General features: G+C 37.4%; 3 protein-coding genes across 7 annotated transcripts; 2 read left to right on the top strand and 1 right to left on the bottom strand.

Annotated features, from left to right (window-relative positions):
- LOC105175670 (GBF-interacting protein 1) lies at positions 44 to 7752 on the bottom strand. 3 transcript variants are annotated; one of them, XM_020698198.1, is made up of 10 exons: positions 7249 to 7752; positions 6496 to 6539; positions 6039 to 6153; positions 5827 to 5938; positions 4680 to 5287; positions 3942 to 4236; positions 3561 to 3834; positions 1764 to 1925; positions 857 to 1318; positions 44 to 600 (listed from the first exon to the last, which is right to left on the bottom strand). In XM_020698198.1, the coding sequence occupies exons 1-10, from the start codon at positions 7430 to 7432 to the stop codon at positions 319 to 321; spliced, it is 2538 nt and encodes an 845-aa protein (XP_020553857.1). In that variant the 5' UTR covers positions 7433 to 7752; the 3' UTR covers positions 44 to 318. The 3 variants fall into 3 exon arrangements, with proteins under 3 accessions (XP_020553857.1, XP_020553856.1, XP_011096496.1); XM_020698197.1 differs by having other exon boundaries at positions 1764 to 1928; positions 7249 to 7750; XM_011098194.2 differs by having other exon boundaries at positions 1764 to 1928; positions 3942 to 4227; positions 7249 to 7748.
- On the top strand, positions 9045 to 15909 carry LOC105175669 (carboxyl-terminal-processing peptidase 1, chloroplastic). 3 transcript variants are annotated; one of them, XM_011098193.2, is made up of 12 exons: positions 9045 to 9574; positions 9668 to 9787; positions 10454 to 10591; positions 11303 to 11407; positions 11495 to 11663; positions 11888 to 11964; positions 12786 to 12830; positions 13651 to 13734; positions 14616 to 14654; positions 14748 to 14810; positions 15262 to 15391; positions 15469 to 15909. In XM_011098193.2, the coding sequence occupies exons 1-12, from the start codon at positions 9170 to 9172 to the stop codon at positions 15522 to 15524; spliced, it is 1431 nt and encodes a 476-aa protein (XP_011096495.1). In that variant the 5' UTR covers positions 9045 to 9169; the 3' UTR covers positions 15525 to 15909. The 3 variants fall into 3 exon arrangements, with proteins under 3 accessions (XP_011096495.1, XP_020554174.1, XP_020554175.1); XM_020698515.1 differs by having other exon boundaries at positions 9459 to 9597; XM_020698516.1 differs by lacking the exon at positions 9045 to 9574 and having other exon boundaries at positions 10411 to 10591.
- LOC105175720 (PLASMODESMATA CALLOSE-BINDING PROTEIN 3) lies at positions 16208 to 18175 on the top strand (the record flags this gene model as incomplete). The annotated part of the gene is made up of 4 exons (XM_011098269.2): positions 16208 to 16880; positions 17074 to 17550; positions 17919 to 18006; positions 18082 to 18175. Coding segments are annotated over exons 1-4 (720 nt in total), but the record flags the coding sequence as incomplete, so codon positions are not given.

Below are 18180 nucleotides of genomic sequence, written 5' to 3'. Positions count from 1 at the left end.
GAGGGTTCAAGACCATTTGTGTAATTCTGATAACAGAACAAGCTTCTTCAAGGGGCGTGGAACTAAATTTAAAAAAGTGCAAGTGGGAAAGAAAAAGATACGTCTCCACTAACACAAGATTAGCACCCGGTGTTCCTACCTTACATCAACTGATGATAAATAAGTGTAAAAATACAACCTCAAGGCACAGGGCAGTGGCCAGTCAAATCCATTTGCCAGAATCATAAAATCAAATCACATTCAACAGCTGGTATGGCTCGAAAGGCCACTTTTTTCACACTCATTACATGCCCCTGAAAAACCAGGAGGTGAAAAAGATTAGTAGCTGTTCTGCCAAATTTGGGATTGCTTAGGCTGTCCTTGTGAGCCACCGAGTGGTGCATCTCTTGGGTTCTGCTGCTGATCAAGCGCTATGCCAGTTTGAGAATGGTAAAAATTTGGGTAACCTAGGGACCCATAATTCTGTGACGGCTGCTGAGCTTGTCTCATACCACCACCTGTTTGCTGATTTTGTCCCTGATAATTGTAATATGTGCTGGCTGGAACAGCTGACATTGTTCTAGAATTAGCTCCATGAAGCCACAAGGCTGGGTTCTCATTCTGAGAAAATGTGAATGACAAGACATAAGTCAGCCTTGACAGCGAAAAGAAAGAATCTTATGAAGCCACAAACATAAGCACATTGCCCTATGAATTTGGTGATGCTAGGCCAATTACTTGATTGTGCATGTGCAGAAAGGTGGAGGATATTCAAACCAGCATAGTGCTTAAAACAGATTTGTTTATGTAATTCAAAAAGATACTCGAAACAAACAGTCACTGAATTAATTGAAGTTCCAAAAACAGACCAACATACCTGCTGAAGTGAAACTAAGTGACTACTATCCTTGTACTGAGAATTCAAAACATCATCATAACTTAGAGTTGTCCCAGACGGCCCAGCAGGTGGATTCATTGGGAAATTTCCAGGAATTGTCGGGGTATTTCCAAAGGCACCATATCCAGAAGCAATAGCAGCAGACTGTGGCAAACTACTGGCAGAAACATTGTTTTTATACTGAGGAAGTAGCGCTGCTAGAGATTGATGGTACGTACTGTTACCCGAGAATGTTTGTTGAAAAGCGGAGGGCATGTATGTGTAGCTCTGAGGCAAGAAAGGGTAGCCAATCATGTTTGTAAATGGTCCCAAAGGAAGAGTAGGCTGAGAATATGGATGTACAGCTAGGTGTTGAGGAAGAGGAGGTCCAGTGGCAACATTAGTTCCAGAAAGGGTCTGTTGAGCAGGCTGTGTTGATGGGAAGCCAGCAGTCTTCAAAGCCTGAAGAGTCCAAATATAAGCTATCAAGCGTGAGAAATACAACAAGTTTCGGCTGCAGACAGAACATTAATATATATTTCCGATACTAGTTCAATATTATATAAAGCAACATTGAATTCTAATGTTAAAAACTTAATCAGAAACTTGTTTCTAGCATCCATGTCCCTGTTTGAGGACCCATTGTTGGGTATGTCAATTTGGAGATAAAAGTTGGAAACAGGAGAGCAGCGAAAATAACTGCTCTCATGACTTAAGTGATTTTCGAGTAAATTAACTATGGAATTAATGTCTTTCCTGTATAATTAAAGGACCAAAAACACTGGAAAAAAGCGACATTTTGCAGAAACAATTCACATAAAACAAAGAGTCTAAAGGTGTTAAGCATTTCTATAGAAGGTATTAACTTCTAAGAATAAAAATTCAGTTCACCAACTAGTTTGAGTACCTCAGGCATAGAAATTGCTGAACCACTAATGGAAGATACAGAATTCCCATATTTACTTGATGTTGATTGCGTCACGGGAAATGGAGAGTACTGAAGATCAGATTCTCTACTGGGGTGAACATTAGCAGGCGACAATGCACTCGGTAGCGAATTTGTGTATGACTGCTGTTGAGAAACCAAGAAAAAAGGTTTTGTTAATTACTTCAATACAATTTTAAATACAAAAAACACAATAAACCTGCCACTAGGGACACAGAATAAGCAGCCAAGGTATAATCGCACAGGTAAATTAAAGTCGACAAATAAACAAAACATATGTAGGCATACATAACAATGCCATAACAGTAAAATACAAGGAGCACTAGAATAAAGAGAAATAGAGCTTCAATTACTTTGACATGACTGAAGATCCATTTAAGTTATCAATTCATCTTCTACACGTGCAAAACACCCATACTCAAGTAAATTTCAGTAGTTGGTTTGTTCTTGATTGAGGTAGCAACTCTACTTTACATGAACTCAACTTGTTCCATATTTATGTGTATCATGGGGCATCTATAATGCTACCATAATCCTTCCTTTTGATATTTTCTTCTGTCAAAAAATCACAGATGCACCATAGCACGCCCTAAAGCAAGTGTGCTTTTGTTCCACTAGAAAATGAAAAAAAAAATGTAATTCCTGAACTCCTTAACAATTAAAGCAAATTTGGAACGCTTGAAAACAACAAAAGCCCAGCATAACATGCCCCTATTCCTATCCTGCCAAGGATCTTCTAACAAACGCAATAACCATAGGCTTCAATTATGCATAACCAATACAGAAAACCAGACGGTAATCTTAATGTTGACGATTTCCCCTCTTTTGCAATCAGTTTCGCTACAGCACCCGCTGCTCTAACTAATTGTCCACCCTTTCCAAGTGTGATTTGTATGTTATGTATGGCCGTGCCTAAGGGCATATCGGTTGAAGTAGATTCCTCTTTTTGATCAATCAAAACCCCTTCCCAAACTGTACAAGCTTCTTCCAAAGCATACGGCTTTCTGGATGTAGATGATGATATCTATACAGATGGATCTTATATATCACATATAATGAAGAACCACATGGGTGGATATCTATATGAATCCAAATCTGCCGAATCACTCATGCTATGATACCCTACAGCTACAAAAGCTTAACACATGATAAGGGACATATAGCTAGTATGACACTGAGTCCAACTAACAAATATTCACCTAGACAGCAATATATAATATAGTATAAGCTGGTCTTAGTTGAATTCAAGAAAAAGTTCAATGACCAGAGTGATAAAAGTGGAAGAGCTGCACCGAAGTAAGGGAAGCCCATAATCGGATAACGCAATAGCATTACTTAGGGAAGCACAGAATGGAATTAGAACCTATTATACCCTCTTATACCTTGTAGTCATGCAGAACCAAATTTAGCTGGTAGTGATAGGGTGATACCCACAAATAGAAAAATATATCAGATAATCTTTCAAAATCATGAATTATGTTCACTTTCCAAACCAAAAACAGTCATTTATCAGTGGAAAATCCAAAAATTCAAAACATATAAGTTTATTTTTCATTACTTACACAACAATGATAAAAAGATACAATAGTTTTCAGAGGCAAACCCTTGAGGTAACAAGATCAACTCCAGCCAAAGAAGCCTCCATCTTTATGAAAGACACCTTAAACTTTTGACTTTAGGAAACACATTACTTCAATTTTTACTTCATTTAGATGAATGATCTCAGAAAATAAAAAACAGAAGCAGAAAATATTGTACCATAGAATTGGGAAAAGGAGCAAGATTCTGCATCTGTGAACTTGTTTGACTGAAAGAGGCATTTAAGTGTTGCCCATTATCAAACGCGTAGCCAGAGTTGGAAGAAGGAAAAGGATATTGGTTTCCATGAGCTACTTCAGCATTCTCAGGCTTCAACTCTTCTGGCTGTGAAGCAGAAGATGGATCATAGCTCCCAGCATTTGCACCAGTTCTATGGAACAAACCACCATCAGGAGCATTTCTAAGAGAATCATCAACATAATACTCAGAACTTCTGCAACAAAAGTAGAATGAGAAGTCTTTAGAGTCTTTAAGATCAAATAGCAGTAACAAAATAAACAAAAAAAATGCAAAATCCTTGAATATTACTAATTCTGATACCTAGCGTCCGGATGCCCAACAGATGAAATATCAGGTTCACTATGTGGCTCTTCATTAGTTTTTACAGGCACAGATGTCATATTCCCAGAAGAATATGCAGCACTCATGCCAGATCCAAAACTACCAAAGCTCAAGTGTGAGCAATCTGCACTCTGAACTTGCAAATGATCTGGAATCACCACGGAAGGCGCATATTCCTCAGATGGGAATCTCCCGTCATCCTTTTGTACACTTAGTTGCTGCAAGTTTCTGGTGACTGATGACACTGAAGCGCCAATTTCTTCAACTGCAACATCTTAACAAGTTTTAGAAGCCAACAAGCCACACATAACATACAAAATTAATCATAAAGGGAAATGCATAATCACATTTGTGTGGATAAGAGTATCCTTCGTGTAATTTACCATTCTCAGGAAGAAATAACACAACAATATCCACTTCTTGCGCAAATGACGCTGATAAATCAAGAAGCTATTCTGAGAACCCAGTGTCATACTTTTTAAGAAGCACCAAATTACTATTTCAACTCTCATTTTTCTAAAACTACTTTGAATGTTTGATGTAATAGTTAACCTCTAATCCACATCTATTCTAAGTCGAAAAACAGATATCAATATCACAGGACAAGTATTCTACCTAAACTTTCCTAGGGTTTATAAGATTATAACTGATAACATACATATTATATTAAGCATTATTTCAAGAAAATGAGAAAATTGTAAAAAAAAATTCATTCACCTTCATGGAAATCATGAGCCTGCTGCGAGTATGAACCCATGTTATTATACAAATCATTCTCGAACAAAGATGCACCTCCTGAATCATCTTCTGGGATCTCTCTAGTGGATATAGATTTAGATCCCATATCATTTGCTCCAGAGTTTTCCATGTTATCATTTTTTGTTTCTTGAACCTCTTCTGCCTGATTAATGCTGTCAGAAAGCACACCAGATGACTCAAGATGCTGGTCAGAGTCCACTTTATGCTCTGGGATAGGATTCACCTTTGCAACAGGTGGCTTCTCTATGGAAGGCCACTCCTCATTAGTTGATACATGCTGGACCGGGGCAATTCCCAACTCAGGATCTTTGGGTACATGATCTTCAGGAAATCTTAAATTATGATGAGATGCACTTGCTGAAGAACCCTGAATGTTGTGATGAGATGCATTTGGAGCACTCGCTACTTTATTTTGAGGTCTTCCCATCTTCACAATGTCAGCCATGGACACTTGACCAGGAACACTCACCCAAGCAGATTGATATCCAGAAGTTGGCTGTACACCAGATGGCATAGCATCAGCCATGCTCAGCGACGACACTTTGTTTTCAGAAGAGGCACCATCACTGCCACATAGCATGCAGGAATAAAATGAGCCTTAAATGTGAAAGAATGTCAAGAAAAGCAAAGAGGCAACTAGGTGCAAATTCAGAAACTCGTGCTTATACCGAAAGATTCTGAACGTCATTTGAAGATCTGAAATCCAGAACTTGGGATAGGAATGTCTAAAAGTACTTTCAACTTAATGAGTAACAAACCAGCAATATTCAACAACCAAGTTCCTGTTCAACACTAAATGAAAGATGATCGTCCTAAAGAACATAAGCATATGATAATGTCTGGTGTAACTGTTCATAGGCTCACACATAATCATAGGCTCATTGAAGATGAGTGAGAGACGTACAATTAATAAAAATGATAGCACCAACAACAATAATAGTTAATCATTCCACAATATCTAGCAAAGAAAGCTAACAAAAAGAAAGTCCCAGATACAGGAAACCATTCGTTAACATTGAACAATAGACAGTGCAGCAGTTTATTATGCAACGTCAACTACATAATTCAGTAGCACTTATGTGCAAGAAGTCCAAACAGGACAGACCTGGGGCCTGCAGGTCCTCTGCTTCTATTATTTCCTGAAGATAAATAACTTGCATTAGGAGTAGATCCATTTTCTTTCTTATATGACGACCTTCCAGGCAAAGAAGCAGACTCTGCAAAAGAAAAGAATATGGTTGGTTATATAGGCTTCCAATGACCAGCAGCTAACCTCCATCTTGATCAATTCCATTAGATAACTGAAGCTAAATGTACCGGAAGAATATGGTGTTGAGCCACCACGACCATGATATCGATCAGCACCAATCTTGCCGCCTCGACTTGAATTATTATTAGCACTACGAGACCTAGTCTCAGTGGTATCTTTACCCTGTGAAAATATAAACAAGAAAACATTATGTCACAGACTCACAGGCTACTGTCAAACGCTCAATGTCATCCATGCCAAAGCTACAACATTAATAGCTACAAAAAACAAAATAAAAGGGGGCACAGAGAAGCTAGGCATGTGTCGTCCCGAAAAGGTTGAAATAATTCTGCCTTTTATGGGAAGAGCAACAGAAAAACAACAAACTTCCGTCCAACTTGATCGATTAGATATGTGGACTAAGAACTCTTGCCCAGAGTTCAAGTTTTGCTTGCATATTGCAGTAGGGGATAAAGCTATAGAACAGAATCCACGGTGAAATATGCATTGAGGAAAATCACGCACCTCCTTTTTCTTTTCTCGTTTACTCTTCACCTCATGGAAAGGATCTAAACAATAGTAAAACACATCAGAGAAAAAGATTAATTACTAACTTACAAAGCAATTTCAGCTTTAAATGTTCCACAACAAATGATATCTCATTAGTTCACTATCCAAATGTGCAGGACATGACCCAAATAGCCACAGACCTGGCAAAAATACAATACACTATTTCATATAGATGTTCCATCAAAACTCTTTTTTTCTGAAAACAAAGTACACATTTCACTGGGCCATCTCTGTATTCAGCTAAAAGACCCCAATTGGTGCTGCATTATTCAGAAAAGAAACTGCAATATAATTATGAGTATTTATCCTGCAAAACTTCCCAGAAGACAAGAAAATTTTTATAAAAAGCAAATGCGTCCTTCAGGAAATCACGAGTGCGTGTAAAACATATTTATCTGAAAATAAAACGCGGTCCACATTTTCTTAATTTTCCACCCAGAAACAGAAAGGAAGAAACGTTCCTTGAAAGTTGCTTTTCGCTCTCATGTTTCTCGCGAGTTCTTGAAGATAGAGACCGACGAACTCGAAAACGGGGATAAAAGCAATTAGATAGAAAATAATATCACACTTTCTACTTTATGTTCCTTAGTTTCTTCAGTAGCTAAAACTCGAAATAAAATCCTTTTCAAACAAACGCCTGCGTATTAATAAAACAACCACCCACAAAAATAAAATTTAAAATATTAGGGTTTTTCAGTAAAAGAAAACCTTGAGAGAGAAGACGATTTACGGCCTCGTTAGGGTCCATATTACAGTCCTTGAGAGTAGCATAGATCTCCGCCTCGGAACAGTTCACTATCTCCTTCAAACTCTGCACCATCTTCCGGGACCCCGCTGGAATGGCTTGTACTCCGCCGCCATTGCCGGCGCCGCTTCCTCTGCTTGTGCTCATCCTTGCCTTAAACAGATCTATCACAATGCCTATCTTGCAAAGCCAACGCTTTGCCTTATTCTCTCTTCAATCACTACCTTTACTTTTTCGTATACGTAGATAATCTAAAGATAGAGATGCCTCAAACCAAGAAACACGCACAAACACACACAGTGAGTATCTTGCTGCTTATATATCTATATCAAACATTCAGTACAAGTAGTAGAGGAAGTCGAAAGGCTTTTTTCAAAAATCCGCAGCCGAGAGGAGATTTATCTTAAAGAGGTTCTTTTGCAGTTTCCGAAACCCTTCGCTCTTTCTCTCTCAAACATTAGAAAGTATCTCTCTCTCTCTATTCTCTCCGGTAGTAAGTATCAAGTTTCTTCCTTTTTGTTTTCTTTGTCCTTTAAATTGTCATAGGTTGCACTGTAAGGTACTGTAGAACAGGTTTCCCTATTTGGCTTCTATATTTGTAGGTTTGAAATCCTTATGCTTTGGAGGGTGCCACTTGTTTGGTTAGCAAAAATAATGAAATGAGAGAGAAGACAGCCCATATCTAATGTAAATAATAAACACTTTCTATGTTTATTTAATCATATGATAACTATACTTTTAATTAAATAATTTTAAAAAATTAATTCTAATTACTTTTTTCTTTTATGAAAATTACTTCATATCATTTTAATATGATCGCATCAATTTTTTAAATTTTATTGATAGTACCTAAGTTGGTTTTTTTTTATTTTATTCTTTCATTTTCTTTAAATATGATTATTACTTAATATATTTTAAAATGTAAAATATTATTTATTATATGCACTTAGGAACGACATACCATGACGGCTAGTGATTTCTAAATATATTTAGAGATAATTACACTAACCTTCTGAATTTTAGTGTAATTACATGTAAATCCCCTATGATATATTTGTTTCTGTTAAACAAACTTAAAGTTCATAATAGTACTCACAGACATATTGATTGATGGTTGTGGATGACTAACCGCACCTTCCTTTTAATAAACAATAATAATATAAAAGTAAATTAGGTTTAATGACGCAGCTTTTCATAAAAGGGATAACCTACTCCAGATTCCTTCTCACCTAAAATTGTTTGGACTCATTTCATGGACTGGTGGGCCATGAATTTGGGTTGGGCCTGATTTTGAACTTATTTTGACCCACATAGCTTGTTTGTTTACCCAGATTATTTTTACCACTTTGACCCACCATATATTTGACGGATAAACGGATTATTTTAAATTTATCATAGTTATAAATATTTTTATTATTTAAAAATTATTTAAATTATTGATTGTATAAAAATCATCAATTTTAGAGTATTTTTAATTTTAAAAAATATTTTATAATTTTTTAAAATAATAAACAAATATTTATATTTAAGATGAATTTTAGGAGAAGTCATTCTACTTATATTGGGCCCACTTGCCTTGTTTACCCACAGTCAAATGGCAACTCCCCCACATTGCCTGTTGATCAACGGTCAGAAAATCAAAATGGTATTGACCCACATTGCCTGTTTACCAACGGTCAAAATAGTATCTGACCACGTTGTTTATTTACCCCTTGGAGAACAGTTCTTTCAGAACTAAGCTTTAGTTGAGATTCAAACGACTTTAGTTGAAATTGAAGCATATTGTAGATTATAAAACAGCAGAAGAATCCCGGATAATCCTCCTCCGTCTTCCCAACGGTAATAAAACTAGCGGCATGAAGCATCGGATACAGGGTGTGAAAGATGATGAGGCTGCTTCTCTGCAATTCTTCGCCATCACCTTCCTCACTACCGCCGCTGCTTCCGCCGAAATCTGTTTCAGTCAGTCGTCCACTCAATAACATCACTCGCTCTCCCGAGCCAAATTATACACAGAAAACTGTGTCCATTACTCAAGCCCTGAGTACGACTCTACTTACCGCAGCACTCTCCTTGGGAATTTTCTTCGCATCTCCTTCTGAAGTAATCTCACTGGAATTGAGTGCTCCGCAAGAGGAATTGAATTGCCGCGAAGATGAAAACTACGAGAATGATAAAGTGGCGGCGGACGTGGTGACGAATGAGGAGATCGTGGAAGAGGCTTGGCAGATTGTGAATGATAGTTTTCTCGATACTGGTCGGCAGCGTTGGTCTCCTGATCACTGGCTTGTATGATTAAATATTAAGTCGAGGTAAAACTTTACCGTACTGAGCCTATTTTGCGCATTATGACTGATTGGTTTAATTTTGGTTTGGTTTCAGAAAAAGAAGGGAGATATATTAGGAACCTCGATTCAGACAAGATCAAGAGCTCATGAGATCATTAGGCGAATGTTAGCGAGTTTAGGTGACCCTTACACTCGATTTCTTTCACCTGCTGAGGTAATCACTTCGTTAACTTTTATTTCCATACAGGGATGATGTTTCTGTAAAAATGTAATTCCTAAGTTCCTTTTGCTTAACTCTTTCCTCTTGTTTCTTTCTTCGTTGAATTCTTTTTTGGGCAATGATCTTTCTTGGTTCTTGAAATATTCTGGAAGAATGCTTCTTCTGTGTTTTCTTGTATTTTTTCTTACACGACACTTCATCTCTTGAATTCATTGTTGCATGGTGCTCTTTCCGTTGTCTAGAACTGATTATTGCATGACGCCCCCTCCCTTTTTTCTAGAAAGTGGATATCTGAGGTGAACTTCACAGAAGATGATGGACCAACACTCTCCGTAACAACATTATATCTCGAAGTTATTATATTGGGCTTTCGCGGAAGTGGTGTTGTTGCTATTAGGAGATAATAGAGTTCAAACTTTAAGGGCCACATTTCGTGCCATCGCACTTGGCCTACACAATGTTATTCAGAAGTAGATTGCATAAACCACATTTGCTTTGCATTTTAATTTGCACTTTTCCATAGTTAATTGTTATGTCTTGCATTTTATCAGAAGCTTGTGATGTACTCAGTCTTCTATACATATATCAATACGGTTTTTACTTCCCAAACTTTTCAGTTTCTTATTCCATGGCATGTGTTGGTTGCATCATGAACAAAAGTTCTCCAAGATGGCAAGGTACGATATGACTGGAATTGGGATAAACCTAAGAGAAATTCCAGATGATAATGGGGTGATGAAATTGAAGGTGTTAGGCCTTATTTTGGATGGTCCTGCCCACTCTGCAGGTGTCAGACAGGTAGGGAGTTCAACACCTTTACCACACCTACTTTCCTTTTCGTTAGTTTGTCATGAATTTTAGTTTCATTCTGAATGTTGATCTATATGTCGTGGAAGTTTCTTAACTAGTTGTGATATTTGGCACTTTCGAAAGCTTTACAGTCCGTGGTCTTTCACCACCACCTAGTGGCCTATAATCATACAAACAAAGAAACATATAGTACAACTATTCTGATTGAGAGCAATAATATGAAGATAGTTTGAAATTATCAAGCATTATTTCCAGAACACGGTTTTGTCAAAAAAGATGCTTTCGTCAAGTTACCTCCAGATATGGTATGCATGTGGATTATGTGAAGGTTTTATACAGTCTGATTATTTGATAACCACTTAACCTGATTGACTGGAGGCCAAGGAGGAATCGAAAAATGATATATCCCTAGATTGCTCATTTCAGTTTGCTTGTTTGCTGAGAGGGCTTCACAGTAAGGCTTATAAGTTCCTGTTTTTTATGTGAAACTTGTATCCACCACCAACAAGTATCATTTGTCCCCCTTCCACTTTGTCTCAGTGATATTTATGCCTGATATGGTTAAGGTTCCCGTTGTTTATCTGTATCTACTGTGCATTTCTTATGTAAGATAATATAGATATAGATGGCTTATAAGTTCTATTGATTTCTAGCTAATATATGTTTATACTTCTAATTTTGTGTTGGAACTTGTGGTAGGGTGATGAACTACTGTCCATCAATGGTGTGGATGTGAAAGGAAAATCAGCATTTGAAGCGTCATCCATGTTACAAGGACCAAGTGAAACATTTGTCAACGTCATGGTTAGTCAAGTTTGTTTGATGTGTCTGCCACAGGTTTATTTGATGTTTTTACCTACTTACTATCCTCAATAAACCAATTATTATTAGGTCAAGCATGGGAATTGTGGGCCTGTACAATCCATAAGGGTTCAGAGGCAATCTATTGCTAAGTCTCCAGTTTTTTACCGATTGGAGCAGGTTAAAAATAGTTCAAGTCCTGTTGGCTATGTGCGCCTAAAAGAGTTCAATGCTTTGGCCAGGAAAGATATGCTTACAGGTATGTGTTATGGATTTTAGCATTGTAGTGCTAATTACCTCTTGAAGTTGTTTCCCCCATGCGTTAATCTTCTTTTAAAGTTTATCATAGTATAAGAAAATGGATGGTTTTATCCCATCCTTTAACAAGTTGGTCTTATTTCTGTAATTTCAATCTTACTGATTTTGGCATTCATCCATTTGGAGTAAATTTCATGGTCTGGTTTGCCATGCTCATTTTTGCAGCAATGAAAAGACTTCAAGATATGGGCGCGTCTTACTTTGTCCTCGATCTTAGAGATAATCTTGGTGGACTGGTGCAGGTATATGTGCACGATAAAAAATATATTGACATTCATTATTTTGATATCTGATACTGAGTCATATTTATCATTCTGCAAACTCCCATGGGGAATTCATTGTTGGAAATAATCTGAAATGTGTAAGAGGTACTTGTGCCAATTTCGCTGCGGATGCAACCTTGAGTAAGGCATAATAAATACATCTCTCCATTAGCTTTGCCATGGATTTTATGCGAATCCCGTCTTGATTTTATTATCTTTTTTTCCCATTAGGAGGAAATAAGAATGCATGTGCAATAACATTTGATCTTGCCGACTTTAAGCTACCTTTTACCACAATTGTTGCGAATGCCAATATCTGATCATTTCTTGTCTTTTCTCTGAATTCTTGAAATTTGACTTCAAGGCAGTTCCTTTCCAAATTACCATCCAACCAATAGTGGTAAGATATCAGGAAATATTCAGTGCTAAGATCAGCTTAATTTTCATTCAGAAATTATGATAAAAAATTGAAGATATAAGAATTAAAATTCTTAAAATAATTGGACCTCAAGTTTTGACTTTCCCCTTTTCAGTATGATGTAAAAAGGTCATGCTCTATTTGCTGGTGGGAAATTAGACCTATTTCGTAGGGGGGAAAATTTCAGAATTAAACTGTCTTAAGATTTCCGTATGCAAGCAAAATTATCTTAACTTGACATGGTTGGTTTATATTTACATAGGTTATTATTTATGTCATTTCCTACGAAAAACACTGAGGTGTCATCAGTTCATGAATGCAAATCGTTGCAATTTGGTTTGTGTCATTTTCTAATTCATGCTGTTAATGGTTGCAATTGCAGGCTGGAATTGAAATTGCTAAACTCTTCCTCAATAAAGGGGAAACAGTACGTGAATCTAAATATTCTCCCATATTGTAAATGAGCCGCTGTTTCTTCACCTAATAGTCTTGTAGAGAATTGTGAGGTGCAGATTGATTTCTTTATGTGTTCTTTTTTATTTGCATGTCTTTACTAAATATAAAAAATTGCTTGGAAAAGATCTTATCTGTAATAATGCTCATTATTTTATATCACCTTGATAAATTGCTCATTTTAGCTGTACTATTGGAGCATCTAGAAGTGTTTATCCTCTTTGGGCGGGGTAGGGGTAGCTGGGGCAGAGGGAATGTGGAGAGAGGAATGATTTAGTGTGTTTTAGAAAGGAGAGAGGACTTTTTGTTGCTCTTTTGTATTTATGACTGTAGCAGCACTAAGTTCACTTATTATTGCTACTTTAGAAGGAAGACCACAAAGATCATTCTGCATTTAAGGAGCAGATATGCCTCGGATAATGACAAAATTGCATGGAAATAAAGTGCCAACCAATCTGTTCCGGTACTTTTTGCAGTTGCATCCTCGAGATTGCTGTGAAGAATCTTACTTTAATGGCTATCAGCTGCTTATCAATTTGGAATTATCTTATTTCTGTTAATTTTAACCTTTCTTCAGTTTCTGCTGCTTGCGCAGAAATGCACTTTCTTTTTCATATTATCCTTACTCTAATTTATAAATACATGATATGATGAATAGATTTTCTGGCTCTCGCTCTTTCTTCCTCACCTTTATGTTTGTTTGCATTGAGTTTGGGAATCTTATATCTACTTTTTAAGTGACCTTGTTTTGGTTATTCTTATACTGAATAAGTTGTTTTCTTGTTTGTGGACAGGTAACTTACACAGTTGGTAGGGATCCACTGTCTGTGAAAAATATTGTTGCTGAAACTTCACCTCTATTTAGTGCTCCTATTATTGTAAGAACACTTTTTCATGACCAATGAGACTCTTGAAAAATATACCTAGGATCATTTCTTGGTGCTTTCAAATGGACTTCGCAAAAATTCCTGGTCCTCCCTCTCCCCAGCGTTCATTTGTTTTCCTTAAGTAGTGTATGGTACCATATAGTTCACTTTTAAGGTTGCTATTCGCAGAAAATCAGAAACTTTGCTCCTGTAATCTTAACGGATGAACATGTTCTGTCAATTTTTCCCTTTCTATAATGGTGAACATTGTTCATAATTTCCTTTGAAGTTTGAACTTTCCAATTTGGGTAAACTTGTGTTCTCTAGATTCATTAACCGCCGCAGGCATTTTTTCAATAATCAGGGGATGGTTTCTACTTACGACATCTCTGTTTCACCCGATAAATCTTTGTTGATGTCAATTGCTTCTACTCCTATCCTCCACTACACTGAAAATCATAGCTTTTTCATGACTTGTAGGTCTGAAATTGGACCTTTAAGTGATCACACTGGCAGATAACTTTCATGTGGAACAGCACTTATTTTTCAATGTATTTGATGGTCCTCAATTCTAAAAGAAAGGAGACTTGGGGTCACCTGATTAAATGCAAGAGCACCGTGAAGTTTGCATATAAATTCATGTATTGGCTGCAAAAAGTATTTGCCAATGGAAAAGCTATCAAGATTAAAGCCTTGCAGATATGTAATAAATTAAGCTTCAAAGTCCTGCATTTCCAGGAAACTTAAATCCTCCCTTATAGCATCTGGGAAAATTACCAATTTCACAAATAGTAGATTGTATATTGATATTTTAGTGTTTTTCTTTCCTGAATCATGTGGGTATCAGTTGTGAGATGTTATCATAACTTTTTGGCCATCTCTTCTTGATGCAGGTTTTGGTGAACAAAAATACTGCTAGTGCCAGTGAAATTGTGAGGATTTCAGAACACTCTGTGTTTTAAGGTTTGATTCTTAAGGCTATAGTACATATGATTACTCTTACAACAATATGGTTATTCTTACAGGTTGCTACTGCTCTTCATGATAACTGTAAAGCCGTCCTTGTCGGTGAAAGGACATATGGAAAGGTCTGATTTAATTGATTATTACTTTTGTTTAATTTTGCAGTTTTGATCTTAAATCTGGTTTGCTAGTTCTAATGCAACTACACCCACTATTTAACTTCCATGTACAGAATTCTCCTCGATAATCCAAAACGTCACATTGTATGGGGTCGATCTAATTTTATCGGTCCTCTCATGGGACCAACTAAATGGGTTCCATTCTCTGTTTTGTGTGCTATTGTTTCTCATATATGGAGATCATAACTTGTGCAATGCGTCATGATGTACCAGTAAAAGTTCCCTAATTCTATCTCTAGTCTTAGCACTGGTACTGGAATTTTCTTCTTCAGACTAGGGTGACAAAAATCGTGTTTTGCATTTGACTACAGTGTGTCCTTATGGTTCTCCCTTGGTTGGATATATTGACAATTTACGTTCTTGGAACAGATCATGTAGTCCAGTTTTTGTTCTACAGGGTTTGATTCAATCTGTATTTGAGCTTAACGACGGGTCTGGCGTGGTGGTCACCATTGGGAAGTATGTTACGCCAAAGCATATGGACATTAATGGCAATGGAGTTGATCCCGATTTTCGCAATTTACCTGGTAAGTCCTTTGTTTTTATTCCATCTATACGAGGGATGGGTATTGCTATAAGTCTGATCTAAGAGGTTCAACTGCAGCCTGGAATGAAGTCACCAGATACCTGTCCACATGCCAGAGGCCACAAGAAGGATAACTGCTTTTAATTTTCATTCATTACCCACCAATTGAAGTCCCTGATCACTTTCTATCCCAAGCCATTTTTTCCGATAAATGGGAGAATCGTCTTATCATCTATATTTGGAGCAAGGCTCGTGCGTCATGTGCATTCTTGTTTCTTCAGTCCTTGATTCTCTCCATCATCATAGGAGAGAGACGGGCGTCAGTTTGGCCGGGGTCTTAATTTTGTGAAGTGCCGATGTCAACAATCCGAAACAGAAATTCTTATTTTATAATTGTACTCCTCAGGGCTCTGGCATAACCACTATTTTAAATATTAGACGTTGCTTCCACTGAAAACTATACCTTCTCGATTTTCTCGCATATGCTTAGTGGACTTTATTTCTCTTGATTCTCGAATATTTTCGGATTATTGGTTTTTTCCTTAAGCTTCTTACATACTTTACAATCAGAAAGGCGTCTTACCAATTTTTGTAACTGCAGAAAATTTACCAGAGCGTCGAATATCGCATTGTCAATGGTATGGTAAATGATAAAAAATGAAAATAATCACCTGATGGGCATCAAAGAGGAGATTATTTTCCAGACATGTCATCTAGCCAACATTATAATCAAGTATTTAGAGCTGTCTATCTAAAACAAATTAGCATTTCAAGTCTAAAGGATAATGTAAGAAGAAACATTAAATTTTCTGGGGCAATCAGCATAAAATCACTACATAGGTTACCCCCTAAGACAAATAACACCCGATCCCAAGGTTAGGGCTCGACAGCTGAAACCTTTTAGTTAAAGCCCATCATAAGAAGAGATACCTGGAATAATATCTCTTTACTTTTTCAGGTGTTCCCTTCCCTTTTTTTAGCTTTTGAGTTAGTAACTATGTAACAGTTGAAAGACACAAACAAAAAGAGAGAAAGAAACTTCATACTGATTTCTCGAGTTAATAAGCATATGTATGTATGTCTGCATGCATGCATGTATGTACGTGTCTGATATAGACCATCCCATCCTTTTACCTTTTCCTTCTTTTTCATGCAACTTTTCTTCCTATTTGGGCACCTCCTCTTGCTTGTTGTCTCCAACAACCCAATTCCTCCTTTCTCAAGTTTTCTTATATTCCCAACACATACCTCTCTTTCATTCCATTCTCTCTTCAATGCAAGAAACCTATGATTCTTCACACTTTGTATATAAACTCAAGGCAGCGAATGGAGATAGTTTCTTCATCCAAACACCATCCCGGACTCTCCTGCTCAATACAACCCGGTTTATTGTACCGTTGCGAGCATTGTGTTTTCCAAGGAGGTCGCCATGGGTGCCAGAACACTTCAGCATGCCATGTTCTTTCTCCTCTGTGTTTCCGTTATCTCAGGTAATTTTATTACTTTCTCCAGCTTTCTGTTTCTAGATATGCGATGATATATAAAACATCTACCTGTAATTTCCTATTCACAGATAAAAAGTATGTAAATGTTAACAAATATTTTTTTACATACATATAGAACAAAAGGTTGGTGAATCTTCCGAAGAGAATAACTAGAAAAATCTTTGTTTATCTCCTTCAGATGCAAGCAATTCAGAAAAAACGTCCTCAAAAGCAATCAAAGAAAGCAAAAAACTGGACTATCAAGAAAACGAAATGCTCTTCCCCCCTCTCACAGTTACCACCCAAAGAGATACGGCTCCAGGAAACGTTCCTATTGTGAATCCAACAACCCCAGGTACATCTCCTATCGTAAATCCAACCAGCCCACCGCCGCCAACCACCACAGGGCCAAACCCAACCACCCCCACAACATCTGGTGGGGCTTGGTGCGTAGCCAATCCCACTGCTTCCCAGACTGCTCTACAGGTAGCTCTGGACTATGCGTGTGGCTATGGAGGAGCAGATTGTTCAGCAATTCAACCCAGTGGAGCTTGCTATGAACCAAACACAGTTCGTGACCATGCCTCTTATGCTTTCAACGACTACTACCAGAAGAACCCAATTCCCACAAGCTGTGTTTTTGGAGGAACAGCGCAGCTCACTAACACCGACCCAAGTAAGCCTGGTTCTCTCAATATAGGGACTCATTTTGATGTTTGTGCTTGCAGATAACAATCCACTCCATGATTAACATGACTCAATATACTTGCTTGCCAAAGAATTGAGAATAAACCAGATAGAGGAAATGGCAGAATTGAAGCCATAGTGAAACAGATCAACCAGTTATGAAAACCTTCTATCAATAGAAGTTTCTACCATGCTAGTTAAGAACACTCCCATAGTATTTTGCATTTTAGCTATGAAAAATCTACTTAACTTTTCTATCTTGTGAGTTGCCATATACTCCTTCCTTACGGTATGTCTAATCCAAATCATAATCACTTGTTAACTTAAAGTTTGAATTCTCCATCACCTTTGGTTCAGGCCATGGGAACTGTAAATATGCATCATCCACCAGCACTCCGACAATAACACCCCCATCAACACCCACAGTTCCAATGACACCACCCAGGTAAAGTTATTAACTACCCAAATCATGCAGCTTAATTCTCACAGTAAAGGAGATAATTGAAATATTTTATTGCAGCACAACTACGCCAGTCAATCCTTACTCACCAGGAGGAAATGGTTATGGTTCAGAACCAGGGACAGGGTATGATTATGGTTCTGGACCAACGGGTACACC

Source organism: Sesamum indicum, linkage group LG12, assembly GCF_000512975.1.
Source record: "Sesamum indicum cultivar Zhongzhi No. 13 linkage group LG12, S_indicum_v1.0, whole genome shotgun sequence".
Taxonomy (NCBI): domain Eukaryota; kingdom Viridiplantae; phylum Streptophyta; class Magnoliopsida; order Lamiales; family Pedaliaceae; genus Sesamum; species Sesamum indicum.
This window is presented reverse-complemented; position numbering and strand designations above follow the sequence as displayed.